The sequence below is a fragment of the Accipiter gentilis genome, chromosome 8 (genome assembly GCF_929443795.1).
Source record: "Accipiter gentilis chromosome 8, bAccGen1.1, whole genome shotgun sequence".
In the NCBI taxonomy this organism is placed as follows: Eukaryota; Metazoa; Chordata; class Aves; order Accipitriformes; family Accipitridae; genus Astur; species Astur gentilis.
This window is the reverse complement of record NC_064887.1, coordinates 14,010,329-14,031,804: the sequence shown is the minus strand read 5'-3', so window position 1 is coordinate 14,031,804 and position 21,476 is coordinate 14,010,329. Positions and strand designations below refer to the sequence as shown.

General features: G+C 34.6%; 1 protein-coding gene across 7 annotated transcripts in view; it reads left to right on the top strand.

Annotated features, from left to right (window-relative positions):
- ZZZ3 (zinc finger ZZ-type containing 3) overlaps positions 1-21,476 on the top strand; it is a 63,252-nt gene that overhangs the window by 18,731 nt on the left and 23,045 nt on the right. For 6 of the 7 annotated variants that reach the window (XM_049808583.1, XM_049808577.1, XM_049808582.1 and 3 more), the window contains exons 2-3: positions 7,745-7,901; positions 10,341-11,902. In XM_049808583.1, coding sequence (XP_049664540.1) covers positions 10,392-11,902 — 1,511 coding nt within the window. In that variant the 5' untranslated portion in view covers positions 7,745-7,901; positions 10,341-10,391. Of the gene's footprint in view, positions 1-4,414; positions 4,669-7,744; positions 7,902-10,340; positions 11,903-21,476 lie in introns of those variants that run through there. The other variant, XM_049808580.1, reaches the window with a different exon arrangement.

The following is a 21,476-nucleotide window of genomic DNA, read 5'->3' as shown; positions in this document are numbered from 1 at the left end:
TAGTGTAATTAATTTTAGAATGAGCTTTTCAAGAACCTGTGTAATTTAATGTATCTCAAAGATGTTAGTCACATGTTTTGGTAATCCTGCACAAGTAGATGTTTTTTGGATAAGAGCAAAGCTATTTAGCAGCTGAATGGTTTCACATGAAAAAAGCACATTATAATTTAGAGTGGGACTTTTACCTAGGATGATATAGTTGAGTGGGTAGGTGGGTGTGAGAAGGATATAGAGTGATGGCCAATAAGTGAGGTTAAGCGTGATTCTTTTGAAATGGGTCTTGGAAGTTATTTGTGTAATCTGTTTTTAGTTTTCTTGGTAAGTTAATTGTATCTTTATTGACTGATTAGTAAGTTCAGTAAGGGTGTTTAGTTAAGGCTACTGTCTTTATTCATGCTAAATCCAATTGGTATTAAATGATGTCACAGTAATTGATCCTTTTTTGCATTTTTTCTAATAAGTTAAGATGAAGCAGTAGGTAGTGTGTTGAAGTGTGGAGTGTAGTTTATTGTTCCTAGGGCTGTGGTACCACCTTACAAAGTTCACATCTTCACCTTTGGTTCTGGATGCATGATCCCACTTTTGTACTGCAGCACATTGTCCTTTCATATGACCCACAGAAAAAATTGGTCCATCTGGACCCATCTAAAAAGAAAAAAAGATAAGGTGATATTTTCACCTCAGACCTATCTGTAGACTTATTTCTTAGTATAGTTCCACAGATATTTGTGTTGACAGAGTTGTCTGTGACAGATAATTGGGATGGGTGCTGCAGTGATGAGTATAGATTAGTTGTGACTAGGTGAGATCCCAGATTCTGCCTGTCTGCTTCTTCCAATTATTCCCAGTTCTGGTTTCCCTCTTTCACAGTTGTGATCTTTCTGTCTTCTAGTAGTTCTTCAGGATTTCCAGTCTGTCTCTTTCACCAATCAGCATCCACTCATTTTGCTAATGTAGCTGCTCTTCTTACCTATCCATTCACATTTAGCATTCCCCTTAGCCTGCCTTCACAGCTCCACCAGGGTTTTTGTTCTCTGGCAAATGCTTCTCTATGCCAAATTCCAATTTCTTACTCCAAATCATGGAGGTAGGAAAACTTCTTAAGAGATGTCAGATATGTAAGATGGTTTAAAAAAATTTCCATGTTTGTGCACAGAAATGACTAATTATTTTGACTGAGAATTGAGGGGAGAGGCAGCAGGGTGGGAATGTCAGTCTGAAGCAGATGCTGCAATGTATGATTCCAGCACAAACTCTTAATTTGGCCAAGATATAAGAAACTGAAAGCAGTTTAGGGTTTGTCTGCAAGGAGAAGAAATTTGATAGGGTGGATACTTTTCTAGAGTTCTGCTTACAGTTACACTTGTATAATTCATATTTAGTTTTATATGAAGTAACTTTGCAACCTTATCATGGAATGTTTGGCTGGAAAAGGGATGATGCCTCTGTCATACCTGTCCTCCCAATAAATTTCCTAATGTAGGTAGCCCAGAAAAGTGAGAAATTCAGTGCAATCAGCTGTTTTGATAACCCGCTGCTGACTGGAAGGGATACAAAGGAACAGAAGCGCATTGCTAGTCATAGTCATATAGCTTGCTATTTTGACCTTTTTCTTTATTTTCTGGCTTTAGAGAAAGAGGAGTCACTGTAAGACAATGACGCAGAGGAGGAGGTTAAGCTTTTGTTTGTTTTCACACATCCTATTATTTAAGTACCTGATTCAGCATACTTGCTTATTTGTCCATTACTTCCCCCTCTGCTCCCAGAAAGAGCTAGGAACAATTTTTTTCTATAAGACAACTCTTTCTAAAGGTTTTTTTTTTTTTTCTCTTACGTAAGAGTAGGTTTGTCTGGCCTGGTGAACCTATCCATTTTAAAGAATAAAATGAGCATATTGAACTATCCGTTCCAGTTCTTTGCCAGTTTTATTTTTTGGTAAAGCATGTCACTTGCTAGTTTGCTAGCTTTTAAAACCTTCTAATTTTTCCTACTATTCTAAATTTTTCTTTTTTTCTTTATTTTCTTTATTTCATCTTGCTATCCTTATATATAAGATAAAGTAAATATAAGTAGTCCCATTCTGACAAACTGTATTTTGACCACGTGTAATATAATCTTACTGTGTCAGAGATGGCTGAAATCTCAGAGTAATTACAGACCATGGAGCCTCTTAACATTTATTTATTTTTACTTTTATTGCGTTTAAACTTTCATTATAGCTTTAAGCTGCTTATTTTTATATATTATTTCAAATAAGATTTGTAATGTCTTTTGGTGGCGGTTATTTCTATCATTTGAAAGTATTGCTTACTTTGATGTAATGTAAAATCAGAAGAATGTAGTTCCTTCTCCAGAAAACTAATTTCTTGCTGATGTAGTTATGCTAAGCCCAGTATGTGTGGGAAGAGATGCTGGCGTACTCTAGATGTGATAGACTGGTGAATATAATTTGTTAAATGGAATTCATCCCTAATTTAGTAATACCACTTTGCTAGGAAGTGGTATGCTTTATATGTGGAGATAAACCAAAGTCCTGATAATCTGATGTCTGTGCAGGTTCTCTTCTGTTCAAAGATGCTAATTTTTTTGTATTGGGCAAATACGTCTGTAAGGAATTAGATTCTGTTTACATAAATAGCTTCTGCAGTCTTCATTTTATACAATAAACTTCCCATTTTAAAAAATGTACTGTTTTAAATAACATACTACTGCTCTGAAGAGAATTTAAGAATTGCTGTGTTATACCACAGGCATACACCAATTTTAATTATTAGTTTGTCATCTATGATTATTCTTTTATTTTGAGATATTAAGCAGTACTATGCATGCTTAAAATGTATGAAGTCTAATTGCGTTTTTCTGTGTCGCTGAAATAATGTGGTCTGGAGTGTAGAGCTGATAAGAAGAAGGATAATGGTGTAATGATCAGGATGTCTCTAGGCAATCTGCACACAACAGCTTATTTAAGATACCTTCGGTGTAATTCTCTGTGGAAAATGCAAAACCAGAAGATGTAATTTTGCAAACCCCCCGCCCCCAAGGGCCATAGCATGAAGTACATATGGGGTCCTGCTGATGATTAAAGATTGTGTGCATACATGCTTAGTGCATGGCTGCAGTAATTGGTTAAAAATTTATGACGTACTCATAGTAGAAGGTAACAACAAATGGGAGATTCATGATAAGCGTTATGCTTTTTCTTTGTTAAACCACTTTAATGTAGAAGACTGAGTTACAGATACAGGGTCAGGTCAGACTCAGGGTTTGTCAAATCTGATTGAGTCTTGGGAAAAGTGGAATTTAGAAAGAGGCTTGAGAAAAGCTGATTTTGGCTATTGGGTTTGTATCTGCACTAAGACCAGTAGCAAGTTTGTAGTGAACTGCTGTTTCATAAGATGTAAATAGTGGCCAGTGTCTCAGAGTGGTTTCTGAGAGATTCTGAAGGAACCAGACAATGATTATAGGTTCAGAATTATGGCAGACTTTGCTATATTCTTATGTAAAAGTCACAATTATTTTAAGTGAGTTCTATTAAGTGCACTGTAATAGCAGTCTAGAAAATCATTAGGTCAATGGAAGCAGGATTTCAAAATTAAATAGTTTGGGATGAGATACAGAATAATTGAGTGTACCTTGTCTCAAGCTAGATAAATCATGCAGTCTTATAGTCTCAAATCACACCATATTATTGTCATTGACACAGATTTGTTTTGATTTGTTTTCTTTTCCAGAAAATGTTGTGCTTTTTGGTATTAGAAAGATGTGTGTAAAAGTGATGTTTCTTCTAAAGTGTTACAATTTGAAAAAGATAATGTAAAATCTGACACAGATTTTTGAAAGAATAAAATATAATGTTTTAAAAAAGGAATATGCATTAAGGACTCCCAAGTTCTGATGACAGAAATAAGTATGGTCAAAGAGTCTTACAACTGAAATAAAAAATTCTGCAATATTCCTTTCAGCCAGAGGCAGGCAAAGTCCCACAGATCTAGAGCAGAATGAAAATGAAACAGGAAGGGCCAATTATATATGTGTCACATTTGCTCTTGTAAATGGTAACTACACCAATAACAGATATTGTTTCTGAAGTAATTTTTTAATTTACTGCAGTATGGGACTAGAGAGTGCTACCGCTATCAAGTATCCACAGTTGCAATATCTGAACACTGGAAAAAGTTTTAATCTTTATCACCATGCAGTATTATCATTGAGCATGAATGGAAACTGATTGTTAGACGAGACTCAGAACAGGAAGAGAACAGATTATTTCTCTTCAATAAGATGATGATGCATTATACTCTAGATGAGATGAGTAAACTGTAGTGTTTTCTAAGGTTGAATTGTGAAAGGCTGTAGCTATTGTCCATTATCATAAAATAGTGACATCAAATAACTATTGGGAGGCTTTTTCCTGTTGCGAGGGTCTGTTCTTCCCCTCAAATACACAATTTTTTTTGTTTGTTTAATGTTGTACATAATGTTAATACATCCATCATAAGTACCACATATATATAAAAAGCACCACCACACAATTACAGTAGAAGCTTCCGTTGCTTTGCTGCTTTCAGGTCTTGTATGCTGATACACCCAGTATGTTCATATATTGACCTCTTTTCTTTACTATTTCTTTTCTAGCTTGAGGCCACATTGAACATACTTTTTAACTATGTGGGTGTTTCTTAATTCTTGGGTTTTCTTTAAACAATCAACTTGTACTTGGTTCCCAGATAGCCAGTACTGGCTTAACTCAGTGGAGAAATTGGTTGTTCTGCATATTTAGGAAGGAGTTTCCTCATTCTGCTTTCTTCAAGTGTTGGTTCCCATCTCTGTGTAAATTTGTTTCCTCTGTTGCTAGAAGTTTTCACACACACAATTCAACATTCACTAGGTTTGCTAAACAGGCTTCTGCTTAAGTTAAATAAAAATTCTAGTGTAATTATATGACTATGGTGTGTATCAGTAGAGTCCGCCTAAAGCTATGTAACGCTTTAAGGGTTCTCAAATGCTAAAATGCATACCCTGAAACTCCATCCTATGCTGTCATCAAATTCTTGATTGTATGTAAGATGTATGGACAATTTCTATAAGCAGTTGAACTTCAGTCTCGCTCTAAAGAACTTCCATACTGATTAATGTATGACCATTCCCTATAAAGTTTCAGCATCAACACTCACTTGCTGACTTCTTACGCACGTCTTTCCCCATGAGACAAATTCAGAGTCCCTTTCTTACTTTAAAACTTTGTCTGCATTATGTTCTACTTTCACCTGTAACAACTTCATTTTTAGTGGGCTTTGCAAACCAGAGACTGTTGTTTCTTAGCTGATTCTTTCTCTTTAGACTTTCAGTCTTTATTGCAATATTCTTTTTCTTAAATGTTGATGTGGTTCCCTGAAGAATGGCTTAAACCTAAAAGCATATTTAGTTTCCCTTGCACTCATTATTCCAACTCATAAATATCTTCTAAAATGAGTGGTGTCCAAAACATTAAATTACTCTTCCATTTAATTTCTCTGCCATGGAAGATGTGGTTGTTCTAGGTGAAAAAAAGTCATTCTAATTGGTTATGAAATGTAAAGAAATAACAGTTTCTTTTCAAGACAATTTTTCCAAGGAAACTTTTGGGAGAAGTTATTTATTTGTTACCTTAGTAAGCTCTTGTGAATGTTGTTTTCCAGTTTTTAAGAGTTACTAAAGTGCAGTCATTTCAGTGTATCCTGATTAAAGTTTGGTTGGTTTTTTTTTTTTTTTTAACCCACCCACCCCCCCCCCCCCCCCCACCCCCCCCAGCTGCTACTAAACAAAAAATCCTGACTAGGTAAAACTGCTTTTTCCCCACTTTAGCTTCTCCACGTTCTTTTTGCTGTTTCTAAAATGCTCTTAACTCTCCCCAAAGGCAACTAGGCACAGCAGGCGTTATGTCTTCCCTGCTGTGAGTAAAATAGTGTTGTCTAGGGGGAGAGAAAATTGGGGGAGATAAAGTGTACAAACTTGAGGAAAGACTGACGTTACTATTTCAGCTGTTCCTGAAACAACTTATGCAAATGTTCTTTACTTATGCACTGGTAAAGTAATTAAAAATTTTGAGATTAGGCCTCCTTCTGATTGACTCACTGTTATATTTTGTTTCAGGCTTTTTTCTGTATTTTGTATTTTACCAAAGTTAGTGAGCTATGGGATTTTTATTGGGGTATATTGTTTGGGTTTTGCAAAAACTTGTCAAAATCTCTCTTTACTTTTGGTATCTACGTATGTGTCTTTCCTGTCAATTAGAGATCTATAGGAAAGGCAACAATATAGGTTTAAGTAACTGAGAGCGTGCCAGAATATTAGAAGAAACTTGTTGGCGGGGGACACAGGCTGAAGACACTTGATCTTGAAGCTCTTTATGGAGTTCATCTCTCACTGTTTCTGGTTCCATTCGTGATACAGCTAAATACAAACTTCCTTTTTTTCTCATTCCTTTCCGTCATTTAGCTCTTGCATTTTCAAGTGTTTTTCCTTGCCTTCTTGTTTAACCATTCTTTGTCTTTCATTATGACAGTTCTCTGCTGTTTGTTAAATTAAGAAACTCCACTGAATAACTGAAATCTAATTTGATTTAGTTACCCATATAATAGAATTTATGATACTTCATGTAGCATTGTAGAAATATCTTTCATTATTGAATTTCACTGTAACTAGACATAATTAATCTCTTTACTCTTATTTGGCTCAGTTTATATTTTGAATTGTCAACTTAATGGGGAATTAATTTTCTGCTATTACCAGTATGAAATCATAAGTAGGTTGAAAGTAAAGACAACAATTTCCAAAGGCTTTGGACTTATATCATCTAAATATAATAACTGTGTAGAAAGAAAAATGTGAGAAACCTGTCAGCTTGTGTTTTCCCTCATGAAGTTTCTAAATTGTCAATATGAAAATAAGTTCACTTTCATGAAGTCAACAGAATATGAAGAAAGACTCAGTAATCACTATTCTATAGTGATTTATGGTGCGTCCATAGTACTAGATGTTCTTAAATTAAATGCTATTCCTGGTATGTTTTTTCAAGTAATAGCTGTTGGGCATTGGCACAGATGCCCAAACTCTGGAGACAACTGAAAGCATTGTGTGGCTTTTGGATCCACAGATTTATTTCTGTCTTTCAGTATCAAAATTGGTTCACTTCCACTATAAACAAAGTAGTATACATTGTTTTCCTTGGGTGAAGAATAGGTTTAATGTGAACTCTGGAAAGCATTCCTGTTTGGTAGGTGAAGGTTATTCAGGGATTTAGAGCCAATGAAAGTTTTGAGTTCTGCTCGGTTGATTAAAATTAAATAGCAGAAATAATTGGGTTTTGCTGCGTATCTAATTATAAAATGTATTTGACAATGCCTTTCATAATTCACTAGTTGTAGTAATATCTTTCACTACTTGTTTTCTTGTGTCCCTTCAAATATCTTCTGAGGTTTGAGCACCCTAACACATGACACTCTGTTGTGAATTCATTTGATTGCACATCTTTAATGTGATACAGTGAATCACTTAAAAATAACCAAGACAGATATTTTATATTTGAAACCTATATTAGCATTTCACATTCTTAATTACTTTATAGCATACTGTTCTTTATGTAGGACACTTGTAAAATTGATAATTGCTTCTTAAAAAAGCTGTTGCTCTTTGTATGGCCTGCTGCATTCTTCTTAATTTTTAATGAAGTAATTTAAATGTTTTATTGTCTTTTTCTCAACAGTTTTCAAAATCTTGTTAATGTGATGGCATAAACTAGTAAAAAGGCATTTGGATCACATCATGGATATCAGCAATGGTGATTGATGTTACACAAGTGGCACAGTAAGAGTCTGCTGTATGAAATGTCAGAAGTTTATATTTCTTCTAGTTTTACAATGGTAAGTTTATTACATTTTGTACTAAGTAAATAATAACTTTTTAACTCATGTAAGGTGTATTTCTTTAGAAAGTAGCATACCAGCAAATTAGTAAAGATTTCTGCCTTGTGTATTATTTCTAATGTTTGTCAAGTTCAGCAGTAATTACTCACCAAAGTGTACATTGGAATTTGGTTTAATTTGTTTTATTTGTATCCATTTGAAATGTCAGTTACTCATCTTTAACATGTGCTAGCCTTAATTAGAACAACCTAGGTGAAATGGAGTATCTAAATGACCCTGTTTTTCATGTTTGGGTTCAACCCTGAATGAGATTACTCTTCAGAAGATAACTGAGCTTGTGTGTAAAAGGGGAGAATATACAGGCAAGTTTATCCATATGTAAAATAGCTATGAACAACCATTATAGACAACACATAGTAATATGGGGTTTTTTCTCTTCTCAACTCAACTACTGATGTTTTGACCATTTGCTGTTTGTCGTATTATTTATATTTTCTTGTAAGACTGAGTTCATTGGACATCTCACACTTTGTCCTGCATTGCTACTTTTAAATGGACAGAAAGGAAGTTGGTACGATAGCAGTTCTTTATCTGTATCTCCAGGAATACAAACAGTGCACCTTTCCAGGCATTCATGTAAGGCAGCAGAATAGCTAACAAGCAAGAGGCTTTTAGCAGCACAAATGCAACGCAGTTTTGAGAACATTAGAAACTTCCACTTTGTAATTGTCTTTTCTTCATTACACAAAATGATGTGGTGTCTTACACAGTTGTATCTAGAACTATACCAGGTAATACTTTAAGGATACATTACTTTCACTAAGAAATACTACTTGCATTATGAATACCTAAACAGACAATATAGTAATTACTGTTAATTGACAAACAGAATTGTGTTGCTTAAGAGGTGTACTGGTCTTGTCCCATTCTTTCTGTTCTGCTCTAGGACCATCTGACACCTAAGTAGTAGATTTATGAGAATTTATGCTCCCCCTCTGCCCCCCCCTTGCTGAAGATGAAAAACACCTATGGAAACAATTTTCCTCCATTTGTCATTTTCAGCCTTTCTAAATAACATGTAAAATGGTTGATTCCATATTTAAAATTTGAAGTCTTCACATCATATGTCAGTTGAATCAGTTTGTATAATCTGGAATTTGGGAAGATGGAGAAGGGAAGGTATGCCATTATGTACAAATGTGAATCTGTTCATTATCATGGGTATTATGACAGGCTTGTGGTGATATGCAGTTTGACACGTTGAATTTTTAAAGATGAAATGAATAGAAGGGTAAGACTGAACTGATTGCTATTAAAAATGTTATTTTGAGATTGGGAAAGTTGAGTACTCCTACATTTCACCCTGAAATCTGAAATACAGATACTCTCAAACAGGATCTTTTAAACTTAGCTTTGAGTCTGAATTTACTTAAATCTAATGTGGGTGATGATTCATCTCACCAACTGTATGAAATGTTTAAAAATGGAGAAGGTTTGAGAAACAGCCTTCTAGTACCGTAGAGGAGATTACTGAGAAGATGGAGCAAGGCTTTTTGTTCATGTAAATGATGCAAAAATAGGGGATGCCCCACCTGGGTATAAGAAAAATTATTTTCACTATAAGGTCAATGAAACACTGGAACAGGTTGCCCAGAGAGGTTGTGGAATATCTGTACTTGGAGGTTTTCAAGACCCAGCTGGACAATGTCCTGTGTAACTAAATCTGAATTTAGTCTCGATGTCCATTCGAGCAGGAGGCTGGACTAGATTGCCTCCCAAAGTCCTTTCTAACTTGAATGAATTTGTGATTCTGATTCAGGCATTTTGTTTTATTTCATTTTTACTATTAATGACTGTAACTGGTTTTTTACTGGTGTGACTTAATTTTTTTTAACCCCCTGTTAAATTAGAATCACAATTCTGTTTTGTTGTTTATGATTTGTTTTTGTTTTAAGCAACAAGTGAGTAAGCAAATACAACTTTAATGGTTTCCTTCTTAGCATGTGAAACCATGTAACTGGAAACTGTGGGATATTAAGAATGTGATTTCATATCCCTCATTTGACCAGACAAACTTAAATAGTAATACCAATACATTATATCATATGTACAATACATAAAAATAGTGTATTTTAGTAACTGGAGCCTAACTGGAACATTCCAGCTGTACATAAGGCATAAATATGAACAACATTCACACACAAGTACTAAAGCCAGAACAACCGCAAATACCAAGTCAGCTACTTTGTAGCTTAGATGGAAAACTTTTTTAATGCCCTAAAGAAATACCACAGAAAGAAGTGGTATTAATACATTGCATAGGCATATTCAGTTTTACATTAGATACATTTGTGACAATATATTCTTCAGATTTGCTATGTCTGTAAGTGATTTTTAAATATTTTTTCTGACTGTTCTGTTTACATTTTTTTGAAGGTTTCCCAATGAGTGGATCATGATGAACATACTTTAGGGACTTGCCATAGTATGGCTGCTTCTCGATCTACTCGTGTTACAAGATCTACAGTGGGTTTAAATGGTTTGGATGAAAACTTTTGTGGTAGAACTTTAAGAAACCGTAGTATTGCTCATCCAGAGGAAGTTTCACCCCATCCTCAAATACGATCAAGGTCACCAAAGAAGAGGCCAGAGTCTGTGCAAACTCAGAAGGGAAGTAACGGTGGAAGAACTGCTGATTTGAAACAACAGAGTGCTCGGGAATCATGGGTGAGCCCTAGAAAGAGAGGGCTGTCTACTTCGGAAAAAGATAATGTCGATAAACAAACTGTGGAAAATTGTGAAAAAAAACAAGCAGAACCTGTTTCACCGGTTTTGAAAAGAATTAAGCGCTGTCTACGTTCAGAGGCACCCAACAGTTCAGAAGAAGACTTGCCTACTAAAACAGAGAAGGAATCATTGGAGCATAAAAGCTTAGTGTCGGACAATGATGCAGTCTCCACAGGGACTAAGCGAGCTTGTCGATGTCTTATATTGGATGATTGTGACAAAAGGGAAGTTAAAAAGGTGAATGTCTGTGCAGAAGGATTTAATAATTCTGCAATAGTTGACGAGATTGCAGGCTATCAGACTGTCAATGGAGTTGGTGAGAGAGACTCAAATTCTCTTAACTGTGATGACTGTCAGCTTGATGGGAACACTAAGCAAAACAGTGCTGGTTCCTGTATGTCCAAGGACAAAACAGTAGCAGAAAACGGAAACTCATTTGCCCATTCTTCATTGTTGCTTAATAGCAGCAAGGAGGACAGTGTTGTAGACCATTATGTGCCTTGCACAAACTCTCAAGAACAGGTAAAATTAGAGGACCACAAAATAATAAATGACTGCTTGCCTGAGGAACATGCTAATCAGGCATATGAGCCAGCTACAGGGTCCTTTTCTGAAATCCAGTCATCTTTGTTAAGGGATTCGGAGGAGGAGGTAGATGTTGTAGGAGATAGTAGTGCCTCTAAGGAACAGTGTGCTGAAAACATCAATAGCAACCCGAATATTCGTCATGACAGTGCATCAATCTCAGGTGAACCTGAACCACATTCTTCAGTGCTGGACTGTGTTTCAGCTCAAATGACATCTATGTCAGAACTTCAAGAACACAGATATACCTTGAGAACTTCACCACGAAGGGCTGCCCCTGCCAGAAGTAGCCCTACTAAAAATATCTCTCCTTGTAGAGAAAATGGACAGGTTGAGGAAAATAATCTTAGTCCCACTGAAAAGAATGTACCTGTAGGTATTAATAATATCAATGGATCTCCCAAAAAGTCTGAAGAAATTAAACAGAATGAAAAAGAGAGAAATTGTAATACGGGAGATCATGGGAGTGATGGACTAAGAAAGCCACTTTCTGAGGCTAGGCTTGTTGCTGGATATGTACCATCTGCCAAAGAGAGTGCCAACATCCACACTGCAGAGGATGATGAGGAAGAGCCTGATGTGTATTACTTTGAATCAGATCATGTGGCATTGAAACACAACAAAGAGTATGTGTAACTATGGTAACCATGAATTCTGCTTTTGTTTCTTACCAAAAATATATAAATTAATACGTATTTAAAGTACTTTCACAAAAATTTAAGTGCTTTATAATTTTCATACTCTTCAGTCTTCATTTTTCTTCCTTGTTTCTACCTCAAACAAAATTAAACTCTATTTTATATGTAGTATGGTACAGCAATGTGGTTTATACATTTCTAGCAATATGAATTCTTTAGTCAGAACTTTTTTTTTTTTTTAAAAAACAACCCACATCCGTTATCTCTTTTCTCTAAAAAGCTAGCTGGAAACAAAACCAAAGGAATTATAACTCTAATTAAGAGTTCAGTTATTTATCAGCATGTCCAGTAGCCACAGTACATACAGCTTATGAAATTATCCTTCTGTTGTACATAGAATTTAAAGTCAGCTACCTGTTTTCAGAGTGTCATGGGAAAGACTTACCATTATTGTGTTAAGGAAGATAAATTGATCAAATGCAGCAATTTGAGAACTTTCTCCAGAGTAAAGTATGTCTGCATTGCTGGTTATATTCGTTAAATGTAAATACATACATGTTCTAATTACTATTAGAAAAGAGCACTAACTTGTTTTTATATCTATCATCTGAATGTAAGTAGAACTGTGGTAAACATATATTTGTAGTAACTGCCAACAGATTCTTGAAACAGAAGAGCAATTTTCTCAGTGATGAAAGTTTACATGGAGAAAATTTGTCTTTAAATGATAGATCAGGCCAGTTTTTATTGCACAGTCTTTGTAATGCTGTTTTGACTTCTGTGTTTTTCTGCTTAGTAGACGTTCTACATTTTGTTGTGAGTACTGAAAGGCCAAATGCAGATCATCTTCAGTTTGCTTCATATGAAGAGTTAAACCACTGCTAGCAGTTTCTGTAAATGATCACAATACAATTATTATGAATATGGGGCACAAGGCACAGATGATTGTTTAATCCAGCAGAAGTTTGACTGGGTTTTTTGTTATTAGAGTTGCATTATTTTGATAATGAAATTTTGTTCAATATTGAATGTGAATAAATTATTTTAATCAGAGAAAATTGTGAATTAGAGCATGGTTCAGACAAACTTCTGATTTCAAAATAATGATAAATATCTGTAGCTTCAGTCATCAGCCCAAAGTGTACGGACACTTCCTGGTAGATAGAGGGAAGATTGCTGTTTCCTAAATTATAAATGGGAAAAATGGACTGTTGTCTTCTGACATTTTTTGCATGTTTTTGTATCTGTATGTAGGATGACTTTACTAGTTATGTTAGTACAAAGATAGATTAGTAATGTATCTTTTTTATTATTATCTATTAGGAAAAGAATGATAAAGATCATACCACATTTTTAGATGTAGCCTCAGTTTTTACTTCTTTCAAGTTAAACATGTCCAAAATGCATAGTTTTTAAAAATAAAAATCTGCTATTCAATGTTACTGCTGTAAAAAGAACAGTAATTTTTTCTGTTCTTACAATTAAACACAGATCTAAATTGTTCTTGAAAAATTTCAGGAACGTGCCCTAGTGTTAGCTTTTGAATATACACAGTTGCTCTCAAGATATGACTAGCTGTTCAGATTGGCAGCCTGTTTGTGAGAGCTTGTTGGGGAGCTTTTGAAATTGCAACTGGGACTTGGTAGCTTGCTACTAACTTGCTGCCTGAATGCAGAATTCCAAAAGAAATTGCTGTTATTTTTATCCTTATATTTTACTGATCTTTGGTGGCAAAAAAAGTCAAAGCTAGAGTTCTCTTCTAGATCAAGAAAGAGCAATTTCTACTTTTCAGAAGGGAAGCATGCTACTGAAGGTAGTGTTAGCTAGATTTTTTTCCCCCCTTTTAAAAAATGTTGATATAATTGGAAAATTATGGGCAGTCTTTTGTTGTTGTTGTTTGCAAGAAAATAAATCTAGTATTCTGATGGTTCCTCATGGTAATAGGATCATTCTAAAGAAGTCTATATTTTGATATGTGAGCCCAGTTGTCCTTTATCTGGAACTTTGTAGTTCAAGAGTTAATCAAATACAGTGCACTACATTCTTTTTCAAATTTTAAAAATACCAAAGTTCATTAGAAGATACTCCTAATTAATGTGTTACAGTTCTTCAGTAGTCTTAATTATACCCTTGTTTAATCTCATTTTGTGCTTATTTTCTAAAATGTTAAACTAAAAAAAAAAAAGGTTTTAGCAGAAATGTTTTCCCCGATTAGTCAGATGCAAAGAATTCCAGGGTTCCCATGCTGTCAGGTAAAGGCTATTCACTTTGCCTGTGACATTTCTGGCTGAACAAAGTATGCTGGTCTTCTGCTTATCAGATCTTCAAATGGTACACAGCTTTGTTTTTCTGTCCGTCATCAGTTTGTGATTAAACTTGTCTTTATGGATTATTTTTTTCTCTGGTTTATATTTCTATTCTCGTTTGAAAGCAAATTCAGAGAGACATTAGCATCTCGGCTAGGTTGAGGAGGCAGATTTCTCCAAGAAGGCATTAATATCATTCCTTGGATGTTTCACAGCAGAAAAAAAAAGCTATATTGCTCTGTGCTGCAGAAGCAATTTGATATGTCTGTAAACTTATATTATTTCTTGTTACATTGCATAGCTTGATGACATACACATTCATACAGCTGATTTTCACTTTGCAGGAAATTATTGTAACATTGATAAAATATGAATATACTGAAACCTTCAACAGCTGTAGATAAGACTTGCTATAAGAAAAACAATTAAATGTGAATACACATAGTATTTTTGTATGAATTTTGTTGCTTTTTGAATGTTGTCATGTTTAAACAACATTCATATATTAATATTTCTGGAAAAACTGGATGATATAATAAGAAAATAATCATCACAGAAAGTAAGTTATGGAATACTATTATTCAGAGAGAAGGCTGAAATAATGGATGTTCCACAACCTCTTTAATAAAACAGATCTGTCCTACAAAGATCTGAGATCTCTAAAGAGAAATTTTATCATGACATAGACATTCATGTAGATAATAACAGACTATCTAGGGCGTCGTATAATTGTAAAGTATTGTTAATGTTGATTTTTCTGTTATTACACACACAATTTGAATTTTTGTGTATTATGATTCTTCTCAGAAAAATATGGTTTGGTGCACATTTGAGAAATTAGTTTCTGTGTTCTAGCTTAGAAACCTTTGCATTTTCTTTTGATATTTTCATCAAAACTGAACTTGTTGATTTAAATCTTTTTACACTGCTTAATTTTATATGCTGTGCTTAGTGTTTTGCGTATGTCTTTCCTCAGAAGTTTCTCATATCTATTTGCTGTATCTTTTTATAGTTTAATTCTTTCTTATAGTGCAGTAGCTTAATTTTCTATCTTATGCAATATTTTATCCTCAGTACATTTTCCCCTTTGCCCAGGGCTTCGGTTAGTGCCCTTTTTTCTTTTTTCTTCTTCCTCTCTACTTACTCTCTGGAGTTTTGCAATGTTTGGCAGGTGTTAGGTTGCATGAGGGAAAATTTTTGTTTTAACACTTAGCTCTGAGTTCTAGATGAAAATGTAATTGAAGAGTTGAGTTGTCATGTGCATGTAATGCATTATACAGTGTATTTCTAGGATCCTGAACTGTGGTTAGCTTTATAGGAACCACCTAGGCCTGTAGGTAAGCTCACTGAAATGTAAGAACTATGCATGAGCACTTGCCTACGGGCATTCAGTTGCAAGAGTTAGGACCTTGTGTTTGTTCAGTAAATAGATATTTTTATGTATCTTTGGTTTCATTTATTACTTTATAATATTTAAAATCATAATAGCTGTACTGACATTTAAACTGAAGACAGATTAGGATGAAACACTTAATACATCTCTTAAACCCCAGTGTTGTGAATTCTTGCCTAGTATGGGTTGTATTGTTGCAGAGGCCCTGGAAAGACAAGAGGACCATGTAGGATCATACAACCAGATTTAATATACAATTGACAATTCATAGTAATACTGTTAATGTTGTCTTTGGATGGTCTTTTAATATTGTATGAATGTGAGAAAGAAAAGACATCTTTGGCGTTTCCTGTGGTACAGGTTTTGTATTTTATTCAGTCACAAATGTTTCTGCCTAATGAATCAGATTGAAACAGTTCTCTGTAAAAGTTCATTTTACTGTACTAGACTTGTTAGAATAGGCTCTGGTGCACCTTGCCATACCAATTATTTGAGAAATGCCTTAAACAGAATCTTCTTAAAATGTAACTCTAACATAATCCTGTAGTGGTCTTTTTCACTAAGGTGAACTTGTAATTTTACCTGCACCATGTTTCTTCCTTAACTGGATGACAATTAGTATTAAAAATTAAAGTACTTTTCATTAATGTATTTCAAGATAAAAATCTCCATGTCTATCTTTGCATATATTGGGTAAGAACAAAAATACTACATCAGTTTTGTAATTTATCCCCATATATTCAGGTATATGTCTCAGAATTAAGGTCAAATTTATCACGCAGTGTGGATTTATTTTAATGTAAAGATAAGTCAGATAATCTAACATTCCTTTGTAGTGATGTCATGTAGCTCATACTATAGTATAAATTATCTTCCTATATTATTATTGAGGATACCTTTGTCTCATTTTCCGATGAAACGTACAGTTTTAGTCTGAGGAGACTTCGGTTGTTACGTTGTTTCATGTTAAAGAATAAAGGGAATTGGTATAAATCAAGTAAATCATGTTACTTTTTCTAGTAGCAGTTTTAATCCATACTGGGATTAATAATTTTATGAGACAGCAACTATTTTGTAAACATGTAACCTCTGAGTACTTGTAGAATATCATCAACATAGAAGAATTTAAGTATACATTTTTAGTGTTGAAGAACAATAGAAGTTAATAATTTTCTAAAAAATGCATATGTGCCATATATATTAGATTACAATGTGTTTTAATTCATCCTTTGTTCCACACAAGAGTGATGTGGCATACAGTGATATTTTTCTCAAACTACCTATTAATGTAAAACTTAAACATATGGAAGATTGGTTCTCTTCTCAGAGAGTAGTTCCTACTGTCTGGTGGATTGGTCTGTGTTTTTAGTAAGTAACAAAAAAATTGGATTTAAGTAAAAATCTCATTTCGTGTAGAAGTTGAATGCTGCAACTACTTCATCTGCAAAATAGAAATATGATGGAAATCAATTAGAAACTTCTAATATGAGTTTCTGATCAGCTGCAGTTTGGTATTGCAGATAATTGTGTTATTAAAGTGTTGTGATAGTGTAATGTGCATACAATTACATTTATTAGTGAAATACTTGTTATATTTTACACCATCTTAAAATATTAAGTATTTTGAGAATTTTTTACTGCCAGCATTATTATTTATCATATTTTATAAGGTCATTTCTATCTGTAAATACTTATCAATGGAACAGTTGTAAGTGACACGAAATTATTGCAGGACTAAAGATCAAGGTTTAGTTAATAGTATTTTTGTAATCATAGAATCATGTTTTATAATTACGTAAACTATTCAAGAAACTCAAAATAATAGAGTTCTTAATTTGCAAGAGATAATGCCTTGGGCATATGCTGCATCTGTTTTTCTCTCTAATAATAGGCTTACTCTAGGAGCCATTAAACGTCAAGTACATTTGTCAAATTTGTTTTTATTTCTCTGAACATAGTTATCTTGCTGTCAACCACAGCACAATCCTAGTGAACGGCACTATCAAACACAGTGCAATCCTCATTTAAATAATGCATCCTGTGGAAAGCAAAGCTTGATTTCTTTTGGATTTGTGTCCTTTGCTCCTTGAATTCTCTCCTCTCCTGATTTGCATGATATCTGCTTTTCTTTTTCTGCCTATGTTCTCACCTCCAAGAGTCCTCTGTCACGGCATCTTGTCCTGGAAGAGAGAGTGTGAGCTTTTCAGCGCAGAGCTGCTTCCCTGCTGGCTGGCTTGGTAGCATGTGTGGATGTGTGTGCTGATGGATTGACCAGAGAATGTGAAGAGCAACGGTTGGGTTCAGCTTGCCTTTCTCTTGTGGAGATAGTAGTTATGGTCTCTCCCCCTTTCCAAACTGCCAGTTTTTAGAGAACATACAGGAACTCAGCTTGTCTTTCCAACTTCTTTGATCAACATGGATCAAAAGTCATGGGGGAAAATCAACAATTTTTTAAAAAATAATAAACGCAAACATACTATTTTAATACACAAAAAGATAGAAACTTACTTTCCCACCTGTTCATTTGGAAATGCTTACCACTTCTAAGGATCCTCATTAGTAAATTCATCTAAACTGGAAAATTAAGTATTAGTTAATACGAAAAATGGTTTTGAGGGGTAGGAAATATCAGTTGGAAAAGAAAAATCAAATACCATAGGAGATTCATGGTCCTGATTTAAAAAAAATAGAGAGAAAACCAAGAAAAGATGGGGTAGTAATATATCACGCAGTGCAGCTGTGTGGAGAGTAAGGCTCTGGCTGTGTTTTTGGCTATGCACGCAAGGGGCACTTAACAAAAGCAAAGTGGTAAAGTGTGGTTATACCAGTTATACCAATGTAAACTATGTCTGGTGGGACAAGGAATAAATTATATTACCATAATTGCCTACTTGGTAGGGATGTACAAGTATTTCACTAAAATACTAGTAAACATAATGATGCCACCAAGAAAACAAGAACATAGGGACTGGCATATGCTGTGAGAATGCAGGTATCTTTACTCTTCAGTTTTAACTAACCTAGCTTGACATAACTCTATTACCAGTCTTTAAGTATTTGTTCTGGTCTTACATGACGTTTTGACAGCATCTCCATCATGAACTACAAAACTAACTGTCACTATCTTTTAGAAGGGAATTGTACGGGCAGTGCTTATTAATGCTTGTTTTAGTCTCAGCAATAAGTTCTAATCAAGATAGGTGTTTCTTTGGTACTAGAAAGTACTTACATGCTATTTTGAGAGGAAGAAACATCCTACTTTTTGCTTTCCTTTAAATTTTGTTCTATGGTAGGAATAGCCAGGTGATTTTTAATTTTTCACTATTGCATATCTTGTTTTTCTTTGCACAGTTCAAAGTGAAGGTGTGCTATTTTGTATAACAACCTTTGAAAGTTTTATGCTTCCAAAGCCAAGGACCAACTGTGTTTGTCCATGGTTTATTATCATAGTGAGTACTAATAAAAATATACATTTTACTAATTTTCTTCCTTATTTCTGACTTTCATTCCCCTTCTTTAGGCAAAAAAGATTGAGTGAATAATTCTTTGTATTGCTGTTAGAACATTCAGCTTCTCGTGATTGCATATCATGTTCTTCTAATCCAGTTATAGTCTTCAGATATTACTGTAACAGAATACTTGAGGGAATATGGTAATTTCTTCCATCGGCAAGAATATACACCTGAATAATTGGGAAACCTGCATAAACATAGAGTGAGTTGAAGGAGTGCAGTAATCAAGGCCAGGCTGGATGGAGCTTTGAGCAACCTGGTCTACTGGAAAGTGTCCCTGCTGTTAAAGGAAGATCAAAAGGCTATATTAAAATGGGTTAACGGCGGGAGGACTGATGGATGATGTTTTAACCTTTCATGTTGACAAGACCGAAACAAGTTACATGTTTGTTTGAGGCACAGAGACCTAATTGCTACTAAAAATTTTGAAAACTTGCTGGAAATGTGGATATTCGATAAAGGTGCTTTTGTACAGCTAATATTAAGTCCTGCTGAGTGTGGTGGACAGCTCTTCACAAGAATGAAGCCTATAGCAATATTTGAGTGGGTGTTCTGTTTCTGGGGCAGAGTTAAGGATTTAAGAAAGAAAGGGACATCACAAGTTCATAACTGATAAAATACTGTTCAGATGCCTGAAATACAAAGTCTGGAGTGGTGAAAGTTGGAAGGTGACATGAGAGTGGAAAAGAGCTCTTTTGCACCCAGGTGGAAGACTGCAGTAGGGTTTTCTGTTTTGGTTTTAGGGTTTGTTGTTTTTTGTTTTTTGTTTTTTTTTTTTAAATGTCCTTTTAAAAAAAAAAGTGCTTTTTGGCTTAGTTCTGTTTTGTTTTAAATAGGTGTGTATTATAGCCTGAGGCTGGCATTCAGAAATAGCGATTATTGTTCCATTACTGGCACAGTAGACTTGGAGAAGCCACTTAATGTATACTTTAGTTGTTTCATGTATAAAATGGAGAGGCAGTTTAATTATTTACTTATCTTGGAAGTCATTTAAAAGGCCTGAAGTATGAATATTAAATATGGATGAAGTACAGTAAATTACAGTATGTGTGAAGAGGTTAAGCTAGAGTGGAAGACAATTTCATAATGAGTTGCAGAATTGGCTGTAAGTAGATTACCTTGGTCATAGTATCTAAGCGTTAGGTAAGTAAAAACCTACCATATGCTGCTTTCTTCAGGCAAAGGTGCTTTTCTAAGTCCTGACAGGCGTTGAAATATGCCCATATTGATTATGCCCTTAAACTCTTTTCTGTTTCTGAAGGGAGATCAAAGAAAGGCCACTCTTCATCAGTCTCTTCTGCTTCCTTGTTGCTGTCATGTGTGTTCTACGTCTAGCATTGAATCCCAGCACTCTTCCCTAGTGCAGTAATAGGTTTTTTTAAAATCAAAACTCTGTCAAAATTACTGTATCACGACAGTGGGAAAGATTTCAGGCCAACCTTAAAAGCTGGGAGCATTATCTGATGTTTCTGAGTGGAAACAAACAAAACCCCCAAACAAAACAAAACACTCAGTTCTTTGAAATGAGAAGATTGGGTTTAATCTGCTTTAAAGATTTCTCCAGGAGGCCAATCTGTTACTACAACTGCCTCGGGTTAACTTGGAAATTCTAAGTGCAATTAATGTTTACCTTTTGCTACAGTTATTTGCAGTCTTAGAACATGACATGTTTAATATCCAATACTTTCTTAGTTTTGCATCTAATAAGGAATTTATTTCTGAATCGCTGTTAAGTAGACCAAAATCCGGAGTCATAAATGACTTTAAAAAAAAAAAAAGTTTGGGAGAGGAGGTTTTAATCTGTACTTTGCTAGAGTTGCCAGTAGATGGCAATAAAACAAAGACTTCCTCAAATCCTCCCGGTTACTGATATGTACCTATTTTGTGTCACAGCTCTTGGAAATTCAAAATAAAGTTTGCTTTAAAGTAGATATTTTTTCTACATATCTTTTAGCCATGTTTTACTATGAGAAGTGTATACTCCTTCACTTAAAACAAATCCTACCTGCACAAGAAATAATCAGTATTTCTGATATAAAATTTAAATGATGGTATACACGTTTTTACCTTCTAATCCCCAAAATTGTCGCTACTGTACCTTTTTTCATATTGTGAACTATAGAACTGTAGAAGTGTAGTTAGCTTGGGGATTGGGAAGTGATGACCACCACCTGCACAACATTTTATCAGTCGAGGGTAAGTCACTTCTTTTTAATTAGGCATCAAAGTACACATCTTTGCAAGATACTAAATGATCATTTTAAGGCAAGTATAGTTGACAAAGTAACTTTTTTTTCATTTCAAGTAATTTCTGTGAGCTTCCAGGAAATAAATTACAGGGAAATCTGTAT